At 40.6% G+C, this 24742-nt stretch overlaps 1 protein-coding gene across 2 annotated transcripts; it reads left to right on the top strand.

Annotated features, from left to right (window-relative positions):
• Positions 1–868: 868 nt before the first annotated feature.
• rap1gds1 (RAP1, GTP-GDP dissociation stimulator 1) lies at positions 869–24742 on the top strand. 2 transcript variants are annotated; one of them, XM_044022145.1, is made up of 15 exons: positions 869–1364; positions 5106–5213; positions 5572–5694; positions 7727–7852; positions 12161–12307; positions 15101–15229; positions 16433–16558; positions 18213–18356; positions 19595–19726; positions 20487–20621; positions 21272–21397; positions 21838–21977; positions 22103–22229; positions 22950–23078; positions 24209–24742. In XM_044022145.1, the coding sequence occupies exons 1-15, from the start codon at positions 1361–1363 to the stop codon at positions 24334–24336; spliced, it is 1824 nt and encodes a 607-aa protein (XP_043878080.1). In that variant the 5' UTR covers positions 869–1360; the 3' UTR covers positions 24337–24742. The 2 variants fall into 2 exon arrangements, with proteins under 2 accessions (XP_043878080.1, XP_043878082.1); XM_044022147.1 differs by lacking the exon at positions 12161–12307 and having other exon boundaries at positions 877–1364.

Below are 24742 nucleotides of genomic sequence, written 5' to 3' on the forward strand. Positions count from 1 at the left end.
GTGTAAAAGAAATGTCGGCCAGTGTTTAACAAATCTCAAAATGACAATGTTCTTTGTTATCTTTTGTCTCACAAAAGACAGACATCGAGAAACTTGGAGCAACCTCACCAACGCTTTTGTTTCACAGTAAATCAATCACACACATTGTACTGTTTCATTTTGTTATACCGTAGACTTGTTGCTATGCTGTTTGTGTGCGCAAAATACCATGTAGAATATTGTATTGTATTGCTAACAACAGCTAAACCGAGATACATTTCCCAGGCACACACTAAAGAAAATGTGTAAATAATCAAATTAATAATGTCTGAGTTCCCTTTAGTATCCCCAGTTTCAGGTGAATGCTGGTTCATGAACTGAACACAGCCTGTGGCTATTCCTGCTAAAACATGTCAAAATGGCTGCTTGTAAAAGGACACGTTCAGATAAGGTTATGGAGCTGTGAGAGAATAGCTTATGTTTGTAACCTACTTGATAGGTATATATATATCTATATATATAGATATCTATATATATATATATACATACATATATACTGTATGTGTATATATATATATATAAGAAGTGACAGACAGAAAATAGAGAGTGTATGGAAGTTCAGACATGTCAAATTTAAATGATCTGCAATGTAACAGTGTTTTGTTTATTTTACCATTTACTATATTTATTGATTTCATTAACATTTACTATTATTTATTACTATGCAGAATATTTTTTTTTTAGCTTTTTTTTCACTTGCATTGTCAATGACTGTTTATCTAACATGTTAGTCTCTTTGTGGTCTGATATTCATACATTCATATGCACATTTCACTTTTTCATGGAAAAATAGGGCCGCCTCTGACCACTTCCATATATTTCACCTCCCGTTTTTTAAGATGTCTCTTGCTGCCACCTGGCGGCAATGCGTCTACAACACAAGTAGTGTGCCAACAGAGAGTTTTATTTTGAAGGCAGTGCCCGGAAGTCACACTCTCCACGCTGCGTGACAGACTTGACCGTGGCAGGAGACTGTGAAACCTGGTTCGGGGGCAGAAGCAGGCAGCGGCTCTTCACTCTAGGCGTGGATATGAGAGGAAGGCGGATGTGTTAACCTGGTAGTGAGCCGGTGAACAGGCCGCCGCACAGCAGCATCCATCGGAGCGGGACTGCCCTACTACCGGCCCGGCGGCTGCTGTCGCTACACAAGTGGCTCCTTAGCTCGCTTACGCGTACCCCACGCCACTTCAGCTGTCTTCAGGCCCGGGAACGAAGTGTAAAGAGCGGGGCCTCCGGCTACTACGACTCGGTTTGCGGCTGCTCTGGAGAGTTGAGCACGCCGGTTTATTTTCCGGAGCCACATCCTGCTGCTCCTGCCGAAATGGGTGAGTAGACGGCTAGCTAAATGAGCCCTGTTTAAGCTAACTAAGCGCGTTTTTCTTATTTGAACCGAGGCTGGTTCTCATGAAAACACACATGTAATGTTAGAGAGTTGACGGAGTGTGTGTGTGTGTTAATGTGGGAGAGAAGGGGGGCTGACACTCGGGTAGTTTTCTGCTGAGTGTGTGGTTGTTGTCAAGAGGAATTGGGCTACACTGACTGAAGCCACAGGCGCGTGAGTGTGTGTGCCTGCGCGTGCGTGCCTGCCTCAGCGCTGGGGTGGGGTGGCTCCCCTGACTTCTCCATCCCATCATCCAACCGTTTCACCGGGTTGTCACCACCGCCTTTCACCTGTGACACTGCTGGCTACACGGACAGGAAGGAGCTTCTCCGCGGCTGGGGACCTGAAATGGCTCGATGGTCCCAGGCAGCTGCCACATGAAGCTCCATCCTGTAATGGCAGAACACGTCTGTGTGTGTGTGTGTGTGTGTGTGTAGCTCTCCTCCATCTCCACAGCTGTTATGCAACAGGATCCAGCAGCGGCAGCAGCAGTCCACTGTATATTGCTGTTTATACTGCACTGCTTTCCATACTGTTTGCTCTGTTAGTGGTGAGTTGCTTGGCTACTGCATCAGCAGATTGAATGAAATGTACACATATATTTAAAGGCCTGTTGTAGATCATCTATGCATAACCTTCCATTAGGGTTGGGCTATGGTTTAGTAAGTAAATAATATATTGCAGTGTAATTTTCCTGCAATAGGACATGTCCACCTTAGCTCATATCTTCAAGAGTGTCGATCTGGGATGAAGTCCATCTGCCAAGACTGACACTCTAGACTGGATACTGTACGATATTCTGGTTGACTGAGTACACTCAGTCTGCAACTAACGATTATTTTATTAATAAATTCATCCGCCAGTTATTTTCTCGATTAATCGAGCAAAAGGTTGGTCCATAAAATGTCAGGCGATGTTGATCAGTGTTTCTCAAACCAGGAAATGATGTTCTCAAACCAAAAATGTCATTTTCTTTGTTATATGGAGCAAAGAAACCAGATAATATCCACATTTAAGAAGCTGAAAAATAAATCACTCAGTTTCAGCCCTAGATAATCTTCACAGATTTCATTTACAGATTTTTGTTCCTGAGTTAAAGGCGAGGAAAGCGATCTTTAATTATCTGACAGTAATAGTGAAATCATTATTAACTGATGTTAAAACATCAAATTGTAATGATTTATTGCTCATATTATTCAGCTCTAACCTGCGTATATATCAGTTAAAATTCAGGGAGGTCTAGCAAGTGAACATCTTCATATACAAAGGTCTGGAACATCCGTCCATCATTCATCTACAACAGATTTTTTCTTCGACAAATATTCATTCTCACATTCACCCCCAAACTGCATGTCTTTGGACAGTGGTGGGATGTTCAGAGTATCTTGAGAACACTAGGAAAACATCCACACAGAAAAGACCTCGACGTACCGACGCTCTACTTGCTTTTCAGGGACAATGCCAACCACCACATGGCCAATAGTAGTGAAAATGTAGTGATTTATTGGTAGTATGTCTGGGTCTGGATGGCACAGTGATCAGATCCAGACCCAAAACAATGTCGGCCATTTTGTGACCTTTGATTAATCACATTAGAAAGTCAGTGTCCCTGTAAGGCATCTCTACATTTATGTGACTATCAATAAATACGATTGGGTCGATTAATCTGGCCAATATTTGCCATTTTTTATACATCTATATTTGCTGATTATTATATATTAATCAGACTTAATACTTTGATTTTATTGAAAATACCATAATTGAATTTTCAATTGAATAATCCACAGATGAATGGATGATGAAAATAATCGTTAGTTGAAGTCCTTATAGCATTGCGGTCAGTACAGAGATAAAATATACAACGGGGAGACAGACAATAGTGTTGTTATAAACGATTACTGAAATGAAGCCCTTTTTTTATATTACTATATATTATATCACTAAACAGTTATATTTCATCAGATGGAGGAAAAAAAGAAAATCTGCGTCATGAATTGACCACAGAAAAACACGTATCGCTCCATCTCTCATCACTGGTATTGTGTAAAGGTTGTGCTCCTGACTCCGCTGCTTGTTTTTGTCATGTAATATTAAGACATTAAGTAATGAAGCGATGGATGTATGGATGAATGGGTGTGTGGGTTGTGCAGTGCAACAGCAACTGGCAGAAACAACTGGGTCACTGCAACAGTGTATGTGTGTGTGTGTGTGTACAAGACTTATGCAATCATATCATCACCTGTAGGTATGTAGGCACAAAGCCGGGGCGGCATTAAGAAAACCCTCCTGCTGTTACTGTAAACGTTTCTTTGCTTCTGTCCTCCTAATGATGATCAATAAAATATAGGAAGAAGTCGAGTGTCAGCCTCTGGAGTAATTAGACAGTGTTTTCTGGATCAAACCCAACTGTCAGTCCTAATCAGGTTTTGCTGTGGACTGAAGTGGACTGAACTGGAACGGGAGGCAGAAGAGTGTGCCGATGGAGTGAATAAGCATTACTCCGTCACAGAACACATGTACGGCATTAGGCCCAGATGTTGTCTGTCCATGAATGACACCAGTCTTTTGGATCAGACTGTAAATAGACCTGTGTGGAGCATCGAACCAGTAAATCAATGTCATGCTTTGCTGGAGATGTGAAGCAGTTGTTAGAAAATGCAGGGTGGGACAAAAAAAATAAATAAATCAATACTGCAATGTATCATCATCCTGACTCTGGAGATATGATATTTTTTGATTCGCTGACACACACAAATATGACATTTTAATAAAAAAGAAAACTGGGGATGCATGATATTGGACTTTTTGCTGATATATCGGGAGTGCTTGGACTGATAACCGATGCTGATATGTACGTGTTTTTCCTTGCTCCAAACGGCAAAGTCATTTGGTCTCTTCTAAGGTGAAATTAAGACAAGTTTGCATGCTCATATTGCAGCAGATGGAGGTGTACATTTTCTTCATTGTGTAAAAATAAATAATCAGAAAAAATGGGATGATACTAAGTTAATCATTTAGCCCTATTATCGTCCCATTTCTGGAGGCGTGATATATGTTCAAGCCATAATGCGTGTCAAAATATCATTTTAGATGAATTATTGTCTTGATCTATACGCATCTTGTTCTACAGACTGAAGAGAAGATAGACAATTCCTCTTTTCTGTGTCCGTTGTGATACTGGTATTAGTCCGATACAGTCATTTTAGACCATTTATGATTTGTGCTGAGTCATTTCAAAGACATAGTTCTCCAACTGTCTAACAAAAAGTGTTCTCCCAAAAAAGAAGAAATAAACGGTCCAAATATGAACGTTTTTGTCCATAGTGAAGCATGCAATATATAGCATCTTTGGGTCGTGTCTGATTTTACTTTTTTTCTTTATCTGTCCGATATGCGATCAGGAATGTGTTTAACGGAGTCTCTGAACCACTCAGCGATATCTTTTGGCAACTAGTTAGCCTTTTGGGCTTCCTGTGTAGACAGTGGATGTTAAGGCCAAAGTTTCTGTGTTTTTTTTTTTTTACTGGGCTCACGCTGTGATAAGATGTATGAACTTATGTCGTCGCTGAGAAACGATATCTGCAACTGGATTTCTTTATAAACTATAAGGTGAAAACGTAACCTGTGCTCTTTTCTCGTCTCTTCCATCATCCTCAATTAAAAACCTGTCACCTTGTGTTTGCAGACAACCTGAGCGAAGCCCTGGACAAGCTGAAGCTAGCGTCCTCAGACAGCACCAGTGACAGCGTGGAGAGCTGTCTTGACTGCCTGCTCAAAGCACTCGCCAACAACAGTAAGTTAAGCCTGACGTGCTGTACAATAAGCATGTAGTTTTTAACCATTTTCTTTTGCTTTGTATAAATCACTGTGGCAGCCTGGCTTCCATGGACCCAGTACTAGTTCCCCAATGTCTTCTAAACCATTAAAAAGTAATAAAAAAGGAAAACTAGATTCCAACCTTCTATTTAGCAAAGAGAACTAAAACATTTGTGTTATTTTCACCCATTCTTAAAATTTTAACATCATATTCAGACGTTGTTTTTTTTGGCTCTAAATTGTCTAATTCACCACACTTCATTGCTTTCATTCAATTCAGAAACAAAAAAACGTGCACGACTGTGATTTGTGTGGTTTCTGTTTTCCATCCACAGACACTGAGGCCAGTGTGAAGATCCAGGAGATGGGCGTTCTTCCCCTGCTCCCCAGCCTGCTGAGCCCCCAGTCTTCCTGCACTCCTAAAGTAGCCAACGTGATAGCTGAGGTGGCCAAAAATGGTGAGGTTTTACTTCCAATTCCACCCACTCAAGAACATCCTGTCTTTTCTTTTCTCTAATCTTACAATTTCTCCTGCTCACATCCTCTTGTGTCTCTCCATCAGCTCTTCATGCAAAAAGTTTTGTGTGATAAATTATGAGAAATGTCAAAAAGCTCAGTGTGAATTGACTGACAGGTCATTAAAGACCGAGGCTATTTTCTCCCTGATGTTTTCAGAGCAACGCTTGTCACTGCGTGTGAGATGACTGTGCGAGGACATGACATGTTATAATGCGTCACTGTGGGCACAGCAGAAGCTTAAAAGCACAGAAAAGCAGACGCGAATAGAGGTCGGGGCAAGAAAAGGTTAGGATAATGAATGGGTTCCAGCAGCTTGCGAGACTGCAGCTAATGATCACTCCGCAGCAGTTTGCCAAGCTTGGCAACAACCCGCTGGCATTTATCTGTCACCACTTCAGGAAGTGTCTGCAAGGAACCAAGTGACAGCTGGGCTAAAGACGACTGTTTTGTCTGTCAATTGAGGTGATTGTTTTGAAGTGGAGGTCCACCGACTAATTGTTTTAGCCGATTAATCTGCTCAGTTTGGACGTTTTACAACCTCTTGGCAGTAGTGGACACTGGCTGTGCTCTGTGTGGAGGATCCACAGACATGGTTACGATTGGATAATGCACACATCTCACAAAAATGATGGGTCACATATAGACATATTTGCTCATTCAAAGACCATTTTACCGGAAAATGTGTGTGTAGGAAACGATAAATTACTAAAGCGGCTGTTTCGGACTATTATCCACTTTAAGAATACTAACAAACTCAGTGCAGTTATGAGTTGCATTCCGTGACCCTCAGATATGTCAATCATTTTGCAAACCTGCACGGCGTCCATTAATGATGCATTCAAGGCAACTTCTGCAAAAAAAACTTGCTGTCCACCAAGCAAATGCTTGCTGCTACTGCCACTTTTTTGAAATGGATGCCCTACTAATTATTACCAGGGTTCTTGAAGTCCTTGACTTTTTATGTTGTGTTTTCAAGGTTTGAAAAGTGGAAAAAAATTGCATTTAGTGCTTGAAATACTGTATTTCTATCCCAAACACAGCGTATTGGCTGAACAGTTTGCTTATTAGATGGTTTATAGCAAAATGTCATCTCTTTTAATGTAATAGAAAGAATTAAATAATCATTTTGTGTGTGTACATGTTCATGTTGATTTACCACAGCTGTAAGTTGCTGGAAAAGCATTAAACATAATAATAATAAGTGCTTGAATTTGACCTTGGAACCACAAATTGTATTGTCATTAGAAGAAATAAAAAAGTTAATATTGCCATGAATATTGTCAAATTTATTATTAGCACCGGAATTGAATTTATGTTAACTTTAAGCGTACGCCATCACACAGAAACAGTTTGCTGCTTTATCTCACAGTCAGACAGTCTTTCCCAACAGGAAACTGAAGTTTATGTGGCTTTATAAACTGCTCTGTCCTCTGCACCAAAGTGCATAGAGAAAATCCTGTGTTTTATTTTACATCTCGGCACACGGGGGTTATTGATCCGCTGCTGCCTCCGTCGGTAAACAAACCAAAGATATTTAGTTTTCTGTCACAGACGAGCAAAGAGACGAGAACTAATTCACATTCAGAGATGCTGAAATCACACTTGTTTTCATTTAAAAAAGGGAAAACACTCAAACAGATCAATGTCCTGTCAGATGAGTTGACAGTTAATGTAGTTGTTCATTTATTCGAATTGAAAATGTCTGGACAACTGCCGGGTGGTAATTCGAGTTTTTAACTTATCTCGGGACTGTTGGAGCTCAGGTGCCTACAACTAATTACTGAAGATGACTATGACCTGGATAATTGGGAACCTTCACGGACATTCTTATTAATATCTTGATCATATAGAATATCCTGGAGGTCTAGATTTGCATACTTGAGAAGTGAAATGGCCCAATGTATGGTGTGTGTTTGATGCTGTTAACGGTCTCATTCTGACCTCTTCTCTGATGTCCTTGCTTGTCTGTAGAGTTCATGCGGAGTTCCTGCGTGGAGGCCGGCCTCATCCCTCCTCTAGTTCAGCTCCTAAACTCCAGCGACCAGGAGGTTTTACTGCAGACCGGCCGAGCTCTTGGCAACATCTGTTATGACAGCCGTAAGTAGGAGTTTGCTTTACTTTCGGGAGCGACGGTTCCCTCACGAGACCTGTCATCACAATCACACACGCACCAAATAGAAGTTAAGTAATAAACGTTGCTACAGCAGGCGAGCGTTTTAACAGTTACAGGCCTGAGCGCTGGGAAATTTAGCTGAGCTCTGAGTAAGCACACGATATTGAACGCGCGCTCACATGGAAGTGATTTCCCCTGACACTGCTTGTTTTCACTGTGTTACTGGAGTCGGTGAAAAAAATATCTGACAAATGACACGCTTGCCGCATGTATAGTATGTAGTGTTTCACAGTAGACTGATACTCGTGAGTTATCTCAATATTTGTAGTGGTATTTAAAGCTTTCGGAGCTGCAGCTCTTACTCATTGTAGCCCTGATTGTGTGCGTGATGTCACAACTTACTGTTTGTTAGCCTCACAGGTTTTTATCATAATTGGTCACATATTTAAATGCACGATCAGTGATTTGATAGATCATTTTAGGGCTGTGATTTGGAGCATTTTCTAGAACCTTTTCTTCAAAAAACCTCAGTAAAAGAAAATTAAATGAAACTTGTAATATCTGAATTTGAACAAATGCTTTTAAATGTAATGCACTTGTTTGAAAGTGTATTGCACAGGGTTCCCACGGGTCCAAGAAAGAGGTTGTGTTGATATTGCATTGCTTGATGTATGTAGACCAGGCCTACGCAGAACAAACCTGGAGTTGTAATTGTTAGCATTGTTGTGGACACTGTCCCTCTCGTTGACGTGAGATTCCATGTGGAACAATATGCGATTAACGTTAAAGCAAGAGAGAGAGTGAGAGCAAATGACGAAGTGATGCCTGGGAAATGAAAATTCCAAGATCTCTGTCTCACCAAAAAAAAATCACAAAGACTGACGTTGACCAAGATCCCAAGGACAATCACTTGTCCCGATGCAGCCCGTGCTACAAATCAATATAAGTGGATGCCATGGGGCGAAGAGGCTCTTACAAGTAGCCCTCCCATCTTAAACTGTGACTGCACATTCGGCCCTTTAATTGGTCCTGGAAAGTCCTTGAAAAGGTGTGGGAGCCCTGATTGCCCTGAATGTGAAACTGTGTATCATTCATTTGGAACTTTTCAGTACTTTTGGTTCGTTCTCATGGTTCAGTTTCACTTCAAATTAAATGTTTAAAAGCATATATTTTATGCCACACATCCAGGTGCTGACAGTAAGGCTAAACCAATCAAACCTGAGAATCGAAAAGAGTCGAAACACGTCATCTTTATGTCTGTGTTTGATCGGCTTTGCCTTAATTGTCAGTATTAAATGTATTGTATACGAGTATGACACTGTCTTGATAACATCCCAGTTACCACACGGAGAGTATTCACGAATATTAACTAGTTTTGTATTTGTGTATTGCATTAAAATCACATTACATTTGGTTCTTTTGGATTTATTTTCCTTTTTCACAGCATGTCAACAGCAGCCTTGCTCCACATTAATCCCATGTATTATAGGGTTTACTTGACAGTGTTACGACTGTATTTGGAAAAAGAAGAGTCTTGAGCAGAAAAATGTACAATGGGAACGATTGAGTGTTGCCCTCAGGGACGAGCAGACCTCTGTCGGCTGCTGGAGAGGCTTTAGTCGCAGCTGTCAGTCCTGGTGCGACGTGAGTTTTGTCGTCTTGGTAAAAATCTGGGTATCTGTGGAATCTGGTGGGAGGTGACATTTGTTGGAGTGGAGGGGGGTCACGGTGCGCTGGCACGGTTTTATGAAAGACGCTCTGGGAGAGAGTGGAGAAGCAGCTGCTCTCTGCCTTTACAGAGACGCACGCTTGTGATGTATAATATATGACTCTGCCTCGGTTGCTCCTGTAGAATAAATGAAACCAGATCTTCTGAAACCACTTTCATTTAATATTAACTTGGTCAAATGTTGGTTTCTATCATACATCACCCTGTGTTTGTTTTAGTCAGCTTAAGTACAGGCATTTTAGTCTGATCTAAATGAAAGAAAATACTATTTTAAAAAAAAAAATCAGATTGCAAAATACCTGTGTTTGTTTGGCAGCATCACCATCCATCATAATGTGTGATTTGCTGCAACACACACACACACACAAAGTAGTTGCTGCCATCATGTAAAATAACTGAATATTTGATTGTGTATTGATCTGTTCTGCTCCCTTTCAGAACCAGGAGCGACTCGGCTTCTGCGTTAAATGTGTAAATGATTAAACAGAAACAGAATTTAGTGATTCTATGACACAGCAAAGCCGTCCTTCAGTTAGGGCTCAATGATTTGGAGGAACGTAATCGGATTGTGATTTATTTCTTTTTTCTCTGACGGATATTGTCCTCACAATTTGATTTGCAGCAATAAACGTGATGAGATTAAATTCAAAATTCAACATGTAGTAGATTTAAAACCCACTGGAGCATTCATACAAGAGAAAGGATGAGGAAAATGTGAATTATGTCCATCGTATAGTTCACATGTTTTTATATTTTATGCCACGGCAACAAATAAATTGCATCCTTTGTTAATTGCATTGTTTCAAACTGTAGTTTGATTTTTAAAGTAATTAAAATTCAGCTTCAGCTTCCATTTTATGTCATTTTGTATTCCCTTTCACATAATAGTAGACACCTCGTCCACACAACAAGCAGCATTTTAAAAGTGGTTTTCACTTGAATCGGTGATTATTAATGGTTCCCTAAATTAATCAGCAACTATTTTGATAATCAATGAATTGGTTTTAGCGCTTTTTATGTAATAAAACAAGCTGTCTGATCTTCTGGCCTGATCAGCTTCTTGAATGTGAATATTTTCTGCTTTCTTTTGCTTCATAGAATACAGAGATGGTTCTCACTAATACATTTTTGGTTTGAGGACAAAGCAAGACATTTGGGAGCATTATCATTTCAACGAAACAACCCATTAATCGGGAATATATTGACAGATTACCTTTTATAGGCAAACATCTAATTGTTTCCTTCACTTCCTCCAGGGTCTCTTTAGTCATGCACATAACTACCAGGTGTCTAATCGTCTGTTACTTTTGCAAATGGTAGCTGCAGCTAAATCTGTTGCTCCTCAGCTTTTTGTAGCTCTTATCTCAGCTGATACCACTTAGTTAGTGGAGAACCACCACCACCACCACCACCACCATGACTACAACAGTCTCCTGAGCTCTGTGATTATCTTCAGTCCAGCTCCTGCCTTTTCCTGGAACAACATGGAGAGTCAGTCACAGCAGCAGCAGCAGCAGCAGCTGCAGCACATGAGCTGAACAGAATATCATGAACATGACTTTTCTTTGTTGAGTAAGAGGCCAGGCTGCTGAGAGTGACACACACTGAGACGACGGACTTCTCCTGGTGTTTCTTTTGGCTGCTGTTCTACCATACAAAGCCTTCTTAGAGACAATGGTCCTGAAGTAGACGATTAGTCAGTTGGGCATATTAATCTGGTTTTAATTTTTCCACAACATGACTCAGCTAAAAGGCTTTTTGATTTGTATTTCCATTTACAGTTTGTGTGCGCATAGTGACGCATGAGATATATAGGATTTTTGGATTGATTTTATGTTTGTATTTGTCCTGATATCCGAACCAGTGATTCTGATCAATATCGGACCGATATTGATTCCCATCCCCATTTTTAACAATGAAAGCGTTACTTTATGGGTAAAGAAGACCGCCCCTGTGTTGTTCTGGCTCCTGATCAGTGCGGTAGCATCCAGATTGCAAGCGAAGGGGCGGGACTATAAGCAGGCGGCAGAACTTCCAAGTTGTTGCAGGATGAAATAACCGAAACAAATCATTCTGGTAGGAGCTGTCACAAATGGTCTGAACGACAAGCAGTGGAACTGCACGTTGTCAATCACTTGTAGCCCCACCCATTTAATGTCCTGCCCCTTTCTTGCGTTGTGCAGACAGACCCCTCTCGATTGGTTGGACACTTGAAAGGTTTCTTTTTAGATTTACTCTAGGTTAGAACCATTAGACTGAGAACTGAACACTTTTAAATCAGACGTAGATTTCAGACTGTAAAGCTATTTTAACACAAATGCTAGCTGTGAAAAATCTCACTGAGCGCAGCTTTAATGTCAAACACTTGTGTCATAATTGTCACTTGCGGTCATTTTTATTTTATTTTGTAGCCTTAGTTTGCACTGATTTACCTGTTTTATTCTGCTTATGTGTGTGTTTTGAAGTTGTGGTTCTTTTCTCTCCTTCATTTATTTATCTATTCATTTATTTATTTTTATTTTGCGTTGTGGTTGATTTGTGTCCTGGCCTCTTTGTTTTGCAGATGAGGGCAGGAGTGCAGTTGACCTGGCAGGAGGGGCTCAGATAGTAGCTGAACACATTAAGTCCCTCTACCAAAATACTGAGCCGGAAAATGAGAAGCTCTTGACTGTCTTTTGTGGCATGCTGATGAACTATAGCAATGATAATGGTAATGACCACCTTTTCCCCGAAGATCATCTGTTTAACTAATCTCAACTAATCAGCGAATGTTCTCTTTCTTGCACACAGAACACAGTAGGTTTTGAACTGAACCACAGGGCGACTCGCTTGTGTGTTTGTGGTTCAGACTCTTCCTTCTCCTGATCTTTCTTCCATGCTCTCTGTTGCTTTTTCCACTTTCTCTGAGGTAATCTGCCGTTAGTAATGTTTGCTAAGAGCCAGCTCCCAGTGTTGTAGTTTCCATGAGCCAGTTCCTTCCTCATGATTTTAGCTGTTGGAGTGACGGCACTCCAGAGACGGCAACGTCTGGTGGTTTTACCACTTTGAACCATCCAGGATGTAATATCGTGACAAATATTGATTAGGCCCTAGATGATGAATTTGATTGACTTTGAACAGTAACAACATGTGCAATAGTATGATCGTTATCACTACCAAGCTGTTACATTGTCATGTCCACATGCGGCATGTCTAAACGTACATTAGCAGCGCTTAAAGGGAGTGAGACGGAATACTAATAGATAAAATAACAGAATATAAAAGCCAGAAAAAGACATGCATCAAGTATTGCTTTGTAAAATACATGATATTATATTCACCTAATCTCCTTATTAACATGTTATTACATTGTTATTTCCAAAATGTGCCATTTTTACAACACAACTGAAAATATAAAATTGAAGTATTTCAAGAAAATAGCTGTTTTAAGTGCACATAATCTCTGGATTAGTTTGATGTTTGGCCGTAGGCTTGGTCTCGTTACTTAGCTAATTGGGACAACTTTTTTGCACAGGTATTACAGTTGCGATTTAATTTACAATGTTATTTTTTAACTGCCAAGATTCTGTATACAATTTACTACCATAAATTTGAAATGTCATGGACCATTATTATCATTTTAATTACACTTTACTCTACTGGAAAGTTCAGAACTCTTAAGTGTCTTTCTTGTTTTAATTTGCACAAATCAGTAGTAACTTGATAGTAACTTTGATATTTAATATCAAAGCTCAAACTTTCTCTTGTTATCTTCGGAACCTAAAATCACATCAGGTTGTTTTCCTGTATAAAAGGGTTATCTCCTGGTCTGCCGCACCGTTTGTGTCTCTGCGATAACGAGGCTTGTCGAGAGCAGCACGTATGTGACCTGACAGACTCTGAGCCGCTGCCAGCGACTATTGTTGGCAGCGGATGACGGTTGGACACAGTTTGGCCCCGGTGTGGTGGAGGGAGGCTTGGCATCGCACGAATCAGAAAAAGCACTTTCAGCACAAAGCGGACTCTTCGCATCCAGCTAATGATGAAAAAAAAAACACACACACACACACTCGATAACGCTGAATAAACTGTGTCAGTTCAAAGGAATCAATTCGGCGGGCACATAATATGCTTACAGGGTTATACGGATCGTTTTTACTGAATTACCTGAAATGTGCAGCTTGTCACTTGAATGCTATGTAATCTATGGTATTATATTTAGAGTCAGACAGCACAGCTGATAATACACGATCTGATCTTGAGTCATTATCGCTAGCTTCAGTATTCCTTGGCAGTCTACTGTATTTTCATCACTGGTCACATTAAGAGTTAAGGTAAGGTAATTGGTAATTCACTCACATGTGATTTATTTATTTATCATCATTATTTATTTTTATGTGTGTGTGAGTAATTTAAAATGAAAGCCATTATGTGCTTTAAGAAAAATGACTGTCTCTTAGTAGGGACTTAATTAATTGCTAAGTGTTTAAAGGCGTGGTATGTAAATGTTGTTATTCGATGGCTTCGCTTAGGCGTGAATTATGTAAATACCCTGGATGAGACAGCGGTCAGTGGATAAATGGCTCCCGGGTCGCACTAATGCAATTAGATTTATTTAATAGCGTTTCCCAGAACACCGATGCTTCTTGCTCTTTGTTCTGTGTTTAAAATCAACTTTGTCTGCATCGCTCACCAGAAATAACATTCTCTTTAATATCTCGAATGCCACTGACCAGAAAAAAAACGTCACAGAGATGATGTCGTCTTGGTTTTTTCAGTCTTTACTTCCTGCCATTGCCTGCTTTTCTAAAAACCTCTGAAAGCTTTGGTCTCATCTACACTGGAGGAAAATAGTTTTCCAGGTTTCTTACTCTATTTCATCTTAGTTTAAGTGAGGCATTTTGACTGGATTTACTTCCTGGTCCGTGGTGTTGTGGTTGTGGTGCTTCTGTGAGGAAAAGACGTGACCGTCTTATGACGTGACGTAAAACATGACCTTTCCCCACGCTTTGTTCTGTTCTGCTCATCTACCCACTGTCGTCTACCGCCGATTCAGTTTTAACAGACAGATCAGATTTAACAGACCAAGCTGATTTTGTCCTTTCTGCTCTTCAGGGGCTTCTTCCTTCTCAGACAAATCAAATCCACACTTTGGGGGCGAATCTGGGGCTTTTAATACACTGCTACTATTTTTATACTGTATTAACATTCTGACTGTGATGTGCATCAGACTGGTGACTTCATGAGGATGTGAGTGAACAGTATAATATAGAAGGAAGTCAAGTCAGCGAATGACTCATCACATGTACTGCCTTTAATTTACATAGTAGTTTTTGTGTTAACTACAGTGTTACAAGTAACAAGTAATCCATATGGTACCTTCTGCTATCCACATAAGTGTCTTAAATGTAAGTCACACATGCCTTTCCTTGTGAACTCCTCAGCTTTGAGCTGTAGACTGTGTGTGGAACAATAGATGGACTGCCCGTCTCTCTCTCTCTCTGTGTGTCTGTGTCTGCTGCAGATTCCTTACAAGCCCAGCTGATCAATATGGGCGTGATCCCCACTCTGGTGAAGCTGCTAGGCATCCATTCCCACAACACAGCCCTGACAGAGATGTGTCTAATTGCCTTTGGGAACTTGGCCGAGCTCGGTGAGTACATCTGCTTCACCGTGGATCTGATAAGTTTGGAAGACCTAGGGTGCTCCATGTGTTACCCAAACTGCTTGGTGGCCCTGAAAAGTCTGCATGCGGGAATGCCAGACGTCTGCCAGCTCTCTACTAGGGCTGGTACGGCAAAGTATTAGGGCCAAACTGAAGATTTTGAGAATAAAGTCGTAATTATTATTTATTTTTTTGCGAAATCTCCGATGATAAGATGAGGAACGTGGAGCATTTTTCATTTGGGCTTCACAAATAAAAAAATACTTGAATCATTTTGGCACATCAGCACCACGTTATCGTTTGAGTCTGTTTGGAAGAAAGAATCAGAAATCATCTCTTTTGTGGAGGAGGAAACAGCTGGTAGTGGTCGACTGCAACGCTTCTGTTGCTATTTAATAATAGTATAATACATTTTATGAAATAATGATTTAAAAAAAAATCTAATTTTACTACTTTTTTCTCACAATATTATGACTTATTCTCATAATGTTTGTGTTTTAGGGATGGCACAATACCACATTTTTGTCACAAACTCGAGTATCTACCAATACAGTAATTTTTAAACAATTTCAAAGACACAATAATGTCTTACATTTCTTAACATGACTCAGCTAAAATGCGGTTGCTGCTTTTTATTTACATTTTTACAGTCTGTTTATAGTGAAACATGCCATATAAAGTATTTTTTAAGGAGTATATTATTGACTCATCCCCACTTAAGTCATAAACCACTAATGGAAAGATGTTTTTAATACTTTGGTTCAAGTATAAATATATATGTTGACACGCTGTCCAAGTATTTTACCTGAATAATTACCACACAACCAAACTGGTCATTGGTCCCACATATAAAACGATGTTTTCTTCACTCTTTTCTGCACTGATCTAGAATGGAATAAGATATATTTGTTTGAAATTCAACATATGGACACCAGCAATGACTGTGTCTTTGTGTGGTACGTTACATTACATGTCATTTGGCATATGCTTTTATCCAAAGCGACTGACTTGGTAAATACTGTTTAGTGTGTATAACAATAGAGAATAATAGTAAGTGTTCCGTTTTGTACTTCACATTGAATCCATGTCTTGCTGTAGAGCCTGGAAACCCTTGCACTCCTGTTCAGAAAATGTGATCATATCATGAGACGTCTCTGTCTGTGATGATGAATGATCTTCTTGTGTTTCCAGAGTCCAGTAAAGAGCAGTTTGCCTCCACCAACATTGCCGAGGAGCTGGTGCGTCTCTTCCAGAAGCAGACGGAGCATGAGAAGAAGGAAATGATATTTGAGGTCCTGGCTCCACTTGCGGAAAATGGTAATGTCCTCTTTTTCTTTTCTTTTTTTCACCCTCTTTTTGTCCTGACGGATAAAGGTCCGGTGCTGCATTCACAGAATGTGCTTTATCTGAGTGTTAAAGGTGAATTTATGATGAATTTGCACCAGTGGTCACCAGAGGAGTGACTGCAGTGTCACCATTGGATGTTCTCAAAATGAATGCAAATATAGACTCATCTCCACCAAGAAGTCCAGTTCCGGTTCAGTACAGTGCATTACAGAGTATGTGAGTCTTCATTGTCAAATGGAGTTTACAATTGTTGGCCCATCCGTTGTTGTACCAAGTATAGTCCTCGTACACTGTAGTCTGTTTGAGTTCTGATGGGCTTTCACACTTGCCCAAACTCTGGTGTGTTTAAAGCAGACCAAACAACACTGGTGTGTAAGTGTCCTTAAACTAAGCGTGTTTTCTTCCTGTGTAGAACAGCCACATGCCAAAAAGAAAGACCACAGACTGTATACTATAACCTTCTTCTTCGACACGGTGTTACAGTGGTTAGCACTGTTGCCTCACAGTAACAGGTCAAACTGTGAAAACATGTGTTAGGAATAGGATCGCGCTTCTGTCAGTTCCCTCAGACAAAAACAGTGGCATTCAATCCAGAGGCCCACACAATGTGTTTTGAAAGTGCACACTGAGGCAAGTTTACCTTCACCAGGGGTGTCAAACTCATTTTTATTCAGGGGCCACATACAGCACAATTTGATCTCAAGTGGGCCGGACCAGTAAAAATAGTAAAATAATAGCATAATAACCTATGAACAACAAGAACTCCTTGCTTTTTTCTCCTTTGTTTTACATTTAATGAAGGATATTTTTACAAAACATGAAGTTTCTTGAGAAATATAAGTACAATTTCCACAATATCGTGCCTAAATGTGCTATTTACACATCACACTGGCTCTATAAAAGGCACAAACATTTAGTCACAGGTATCTGGAAGAGATTTAGATTGTAATCGTAGTGTGAAATTTTAACAAATTCATCCTGTGGGCCGGATTGGACCCTCTGGCAGGCCGGTTCTGGCCCCCGGGCCGTATGCTTGACACCCCTGACCTACACACTGGACTATTGCGTGGAAATGAGGCCTGTGATGTGATGATGAGCAGTCCAGCTACATGCGGGGTTTTATAAAGCTCCTCAGGGATCACATTCACCATATTTAATCCTGGATTAAAGCACTGAATTGTGAGTCTGCAGTGTGGATGTGAGGATGAAAATCATGGCCACTTACTGTGTAGTCATTTATCAGCTCAGTGTGTGAGTCATGTTTTCCCGACTAACTGCGCTGTCATCACAGAGGCCGAGCGCTCCTGCACTGGTTTCGGGTGCTCTCTGTCAAACATGAGTGTGTCGGTAAAAGCATATCACTGCCTCTTGTTATCGCCCTCCCAGGCACGCAGCGGTGCTCCCACGTTGTCCGTCTCCACGACAACGTAACCACTGAACCCGACTCTGGAGAAAGCTCGCTGTCACCAGCTCATTTATTTGTCACTCTGTGTGTTGTTTATTGGTTTTGTAGATGAGCAACAACCGAACGCTGGTTTGACAAAGCTTGAATTGTGAAACAGGGATCGTCTAAGTGTTACATAGCTTTATTCCTCTGAGCGTCTCTCCCTCCATTTTCTGCCAGATGTGATCAAGCTGCAGCTGGTGGAGGCCGGTTTGGTGGAGTGTCTGCTGCAGGTGGTGGCTCAGACTGTGGACGGGGAGCGGGAGGAGGACATCGCCCAGCTCAAGACCGCCTCTGACCTCATGGTTCTCCTGCTGCTGGGAGGTGAAACACCAGGGTTTCTAACCTCTAATAACTGCATCTAATCTCATCAACTGTGCTACAGAACTAATAAACCTGATGTGACTGAGAAATCCATATCCAGCCACACAGAGAGCACTCCTGAGCGCATAATTCCATATAAGGAAGCTTGTGTAACAGTGATTAAAAAATTCATGCGCGCTTCAAGCTGTCATTGCTGCTGTAGCAGCAGTGAAGGTGCTGCAGTATCAAGGAGAACGCGCCCTGTTTCATCTGACTTTTCACCTACTCACTCAATCATAATATGACCAGAAATATCCTCCGTCCAGCTGCAGTGATGTAGGGAATGAATAATTTAAACATACGTGTAAATGTTTTATTACGGCTGAATATGTGCGTCATAAATATTCATATTGGCCTCGTTGACAGCTCAGGCTTGATAGAACTTAGTTAGGCTCAGTTATTGACAATTTATAGTAATATATCACATAAATTAAAATGATCTGGATTTGGAAATCTTTTTCTTTTCTTTTTTTGCTCCCGTGGGTCATGTCATTTGAATTGCCATTTTATAGCCTCCACATTTTTAGCGCCATTTCACCTGCAACCGGGCTCCTATTGGATGGTACCAGCTGTCAATCACGCTGGTATCCACACATGTGGAGTATTTCATCATCTGTTGTCCTCTAAAAGTGCATAAAGTCAGCTTCATCTCGTCTGGAAGCTAGTGAGAATGTTATTGATGTCTAAATCGAGTGAGAAGTAGCTAATTTTCCTATGGATTTCCATTCAAACTAACTTTTATTTGCAACAAGTATAGTTGCCCACTGGTGGCGATTCAATGTCTTGCTTCTTCTAGGTTGGCTTCAGCAAGGAACCCTTTTTTGTTTTTTTACATAAAATAAAATAAATAAATAAGGTCCATCTATGGTTGCCTTGAGTCAGTTTTCTTTTAAAGCAACAATGGGTTGAGTCACTCCGACGCAACCTTTTCACATCTAGATTAGCACTGCTCTAAATAAAGGCTACTATCTTTGTGCTGCGTGAGTCAAAGTGTATTCATTTAAAAGAAAATAAAAGACAGCACAACAACCCTTTCATTATTGTTCATCTAAACCCACGACAAATGTTACAAAAATAGGGATTCATTAAAAAGTTTTAAACTGAATCACTTTCTTTATTGACAGCTTTGTGGATCATCATCATCATCATCATCATCTGTTGTAACCTTTGTCCACACTGCTTTTCTTTCTTTTTTTTAGACGAATCCATGCAGAAGCTGTTTGAAGGAGGAAAGGGCAGTGTCTTCCAGAGGGTCCTGTCCTGGATTCCGTCCCACAACCATCAGCTGCAGCTGGCGGGAGCTCTGGCCATCGCCAACTTTGCTCGCAACGGTAACATTTACTTTGCTCCGTTAAAGCATGAGGTTGTCAAAGACGGTAGAGCGAAGACGGACAACAAAGTAGCGGTGCTGCGGCACTGGTGTCTATTAACAACACTAGAATGCTAACAGTTCAGATCAACGTTTAAAAAATGTTTGATGTTTGTTTGTTCTTTTTGTTTTTCTTAAATTTAAATTGTTAATACTAATTCATTTTAACATGCAGTAAACTGTATACTGTATTAAACTGCCAGATACTGAAAGTTATTCTGGAAAAATGGCCAATGGGAGATTTGCTGGCCCTTTTTATGCTTTAAATAAGCAACAAAAAATTTTTTTGGCGGGCTTGCACATAGTTTTTTAAGCTTTTAGTGATACGTCCACCACATTTCTATGGACATCTCTTGACTTTCTTATCTTAACAACGGCAAAGTTGACACCGCACACACTGATGCATTTAGTAAATCACCTGTCAAGTTATATTATAAATATTGGTGTATTTTAGTTGGATGATGGACGATTGGAAATGTAGAGTAGAAAGAGACAGGCCTCCTCATTTTTAGCTGACCATAGCTCCGACAAATCAAATAGAGTGAGACGTCTTTGTGTCATATAACAGCTGTGATCTGTGAGCCTTATCTTATGCTCGGTTACAGATACATAAAATGCTCCATCAAAAACCATCACGAGGCTTGAGACGGAGCACCAGCTCTGGTCAGTGTTCTGTGTGAAGTGCAGTCTCTGATTCCTCTCGTTGCATTTCATGTGTATAGATGGGAACTGCATCCACATGGTGGACACCGGTATCGTGCAGAAGCTTCTGGACCTGTTGGATCGACACGTCGAGGAAGGCAACGTCACCGTCCAGCACGCCGCTCTCAGCGCCCTGAGGAACCTGGCCATACCTGGTGAGCTGCTGCATCATATTTTGTTTAGTTCTTGTTTGTTGTGTGAGGAGACGCTTTCAGCTCACGCCCAAAATACACTGGTTGCGGAACGGTAGCGCTGCGTCTCTGATCCAACGTCGGAGCTGATGCGCTTCCGTTGTAGTCAATTTGTCATCTGCGGAACGGCTGTGTGCCGCGTCCGCTCAGTTGTTGAAGGATGGAGTGGATGCATAGCACTTCTATTTCTGGCGGATGCCGCAGCAGAGATGCATAAATTCAGCAGACGTGGGCATGAGCCGGAGAGGAAGTAGGAAACTAAAACATCCGATTTACTTTTCAGAATAGAAAGAATCCTTGCAAGCCCATCGTGCTCCTATTTCTTCGGTCAGTAGAAATACTACTCCGTCTGTTGTGTTTACAACATATATGGTGTATTATACTGAGATCCACTCAGTCCCATTTTGTTCCCTGTACAAGGGTTTTCATGACGTTTTTCCTCATTTAATGTGAGGGTCTAAGGATAGAGGGTGTCCTTAGACCCTCACTTTTGTGGCAAATTATATTCAGTGTGAATTGATTGAAAGAAGTGTTTTCAGGTAAAAATCAACTTTTAAACTGCCTGAATGGTTCGTTCTTCTGTATCTAGAAATCCGCTGCTTCTCTCTTTGCAGTGGTAAACAAATCTAAGATGCTGTCAGCGGGCGTGGCCGACGTGGTGCTGAAGTTTTTGCAGTCAGAGATGCCTCCAGTGCAGTTCAAACTTTTGGGAACACTACGTATGCTCATCGATACACAAGGTAGGAAATTTGTCATTTATTTCTCTCTCTCTCTCTCTCTCTCTCCACTGAAGCGAACACGGCTTATACAGGGTCATTGAGTTTCCAGCCCATGTGAGGGATATTTTTATCATCCCCTCCGTTTCCCTCTGCTCTCTTTTAGCTTTGATATGATCATTATAAGAGATTCTGAGCAGCTCCGGCTGTTGGGAGTCTTCATTTCTGAGTCATTATGACACGGCTGCTGCTCAAGAAGGTGCACAAAAGCAGACAGATGGATAAAATCACTCAGAAATAATAAATAAACAGAGCTCCAGTTTGCTGTGCACAAACCTTAAAGATTCAGCCTGAGTTTGAATTGTTGTTGCTGTACATTTGGGGGCATAATTTGGATTTTCGGTGAGGAGAGACACCACACAGTACACATCTAACTGTGTGATCCTGTGTGTGTTTTGGTTTAGCCGAAGCCGCTGACCAGCTGGGAACCAACGGGAAACTGGTGGAAAGACTGGTGGAGTGGTGCGAAGCCAAAGACCACGCAGGAGTGATGGGCGAGTCCAACAGGCTCCTGTCTGCCCTGATCCGACACAGCAAGTCCAAGGTGAGACGTTGAGACGCACAAGCTCGTTTCCTGCAGGGTCAACACCTTCTGACCAACTCACTGTATTTAATAAATACATAAAAGTACGCTCTTCATTAAAGCTGTCTTCTTTTTGCCGATCCCAGGAAGTCGTCAGAACCGTCATCCAGGGAGCAGGAGTCAAGCACTTAGTCACCATGGCAACCAGTGAGCATATGATCATGCAGAATGAGGCACTGGTGGCTTTGGGGCTCATAGCATCACTGGATTTGGGTAAGATATGGCAAAAGAGTAGTTAAATACTGTTATTGAATAATGTGATAAAGTATCTGAATGTTTTTTTTTTTTATGTGGAATCAGGAGCCATTTAAAAAATAACATGTGTGATCCAGGAGCTGGTCTGATCATTTATGTTGTAAGGTAGTTTAGTTTTTATTTACACCCACTTGGTTTTTGTGGTTTTCAAAAAATAGTTTAAGAGAGTTTTTGAGAGTTTAAGACCATTTTTGAGAGTTGGAAATACCATCATTTTGGAGTTCTGCGAACACACATCGTCCAGATCTGGTCAGCTACTTCTTCAAATGTAGAAGCTGCTGTTTTTGATTTGGGAATTTTAAATAATTACAACTTACAAGAAAGTTAAATTGTTGACAAGCATCCATGTCTCCATTTTTCTCTTATTGAGTTGGTGGAATTCAGTGAAAACCTGCCAAAATAAGAGAAAGTTAATTAAAAGAACAGCTTTTTTTTTTAACTTATGTGTCGGTGTAATGGCACATGATTTATTTTTAACGTCTCATACTTTTTATAAAAGTTTTCTTCGTGAGTGTTGGATCCAGTGTGACTCAGTCCAGTGTCTCCTGAGAAGAAGGGGAGCAGGAATCTTTTTTTTTTTTACTTGCATTATGTATCACATCTCCAGACTGCTATGTAGCTGGTAAAAAAACAAAACAAAACAAAAAACATTTATTCATATTCGTGTCTTTGTCGCAGTTGCAGCAGAGAAGGACTTTGTGGGGGCTAGTCTGGTGTCGGTGCTTCACAAGCTGCTGTCAGATGAGAGAAGCGCCCCAGAGATAAAGTACAACTCCATGATCCTCATCTGTGCAGTCATGGGCTCAGGTAACCCATAACACATATGCACTTCTGTTTTTGGCTTTATGAAATGAAACCTTCATGTTTCAAGGTTAAATCTTCATTAATCACCACATTTTGACACACTCCGTTTTCCACCTCCGATAACTGTTTGATGACTCATTCTGCCCTTGGGGGAGTTGCACGTTTTATTTTCAAAGCTTTAAATTCTGCTCTCACTATGAATACACAAGTACCTACACTGCTAAATTTGATAAATCCACAGACGATGGTGAAAAGAACCGACAACAGAGAGCATACCTTCATTTGAATTTAACATTTTTAGCTCTTTCACGGACAGTCCTTGATTCATTGCATTTCATTAAACAGAAAATGATGTACTCAGAGCACTTAATTGTGGAATGTAAACCCCAGACATTTAATCCTAAGGCTAATTTAACTTCAAAAATAAATATATTAAATAAAATCCAAAATAAAAAAAAATATATAAGATGATTCAATAGTAATGGTTTTATCAAAGCTCACAGATTAGTGTCCCCTCACTTTCAGGCTTTTATTGTGAAATACCTGGAAGTAGTATTAGGCCAAAAATACAGATAATTTTGAATGATGCATGACTTTGCTCCTGCATATTATGTCACTTCTCCTGAAATTATGATGTAGTAACATTTACTGTAAATAAATACAAATCAAATGATTTTGTTTTTATCACCCAAAATTATCAGTTAATCAATCAATGATGTGAATTGGACGAATGTCCTGCGACTTTCACAGCAAGTGGAAATTCAGATGTGCACAACAAATATTTGTGGGTTTCATACATAAATTTAAAAATAAAGACAGAAAAAGTTATGTCAAAAATTACATAATTTCATACTGGAATGAAATGTAAAAATTCCAAATAAATCAATGTAGAAAAGTGGTTAAAAGATTTAATTTCGACCACGGCTTCAGTTCCCAAAAAGGTAGGCGATACCTTGCCACCACAACAGGTGTCTACCATACAGAATGTAAAAATATCAATAGAAATCTTATTATATAAATAGACATAAATACATCTGGACCTCCAGTCTGTTCAACACAATCACATTGAATTCATCTTAATGGCTACAACCAGTTTTCTTTCTCTCTTCTCCTCTTTTTTTGTTGTTGTTTAGAGCCTCTTCACAAAGAAGTGCAGAGCCTGGCGTTTATCGACGTGGTTTCCAAGCTGAGGGCTCACGAAAACAAGACGGTGTCACATCAGGCGTCGCTCACGGAGCAGCGGCTAACTGCTCAGAGCTAAATGACTGTGTCCCGAACCCGCCACAACCCCACCCACCTTAATGCCTGCCTGACCGACCACCCTTCCACCCACTCACCCACCCAGTGACACCTCATGACTGCCCCTCGCCCTGTGACCCATTGTCATGTGCCAAGGTACCATGTCGCGTTAACTGCCAGCCAGACGTACAGACATGTCTCCACCCCCTGCCCACCTCCACTAGGGTTAGACTGATGTAGTTTTTACTTGTCATTCCAAATCACAAACCTTTTTTTCAAGAAGAAGTTTTAAGGAGAAGACTTCACCCAGAACGAAACGACGCCTCTGACTGTTTTTCGACGGGAAGGCAACCCTCTCCTCTGAAAGCCATAACAGGATAGATTTATTTCAGCGGGTTAAGGCAGGCTTCATTTCTTTGTAGTCTGAT

This window comes from Solea senegalensis, linkage group LG3, assembly GCF_019176455.1.
Source record: "Solea senegalensis isolate Sse05_10M linkage group LG3, IFAPA_SoseM_1, whole genome shotgun sequence".
NCBI classification, from domain to species: domain Eukaryota; kingdom Metazoa; phylum Chordata; class Actinopteri; order Pleuronectiformes; family Soleidae; genus Solea; species Solea senegalensis.

Coding starts and splice junctions, on each gene's coding strand:
- rap1gds1 (XM_044022145.1), top strand. Junction 18,357..19,594: donor GGTTCTCCTGCTGCTGGGAG/GTGAAACACCAG, acceptor TCTTTTTTTTAG/ACGAATCCATGCAGAAGCTG. Junction 20,622..21,271: donor GAGGAACCTGGCCATACCTG/GTGAGCTGCTGC, acceptor CTCTCTTTGCAG/TGGTAAACAAATCTAAGATG.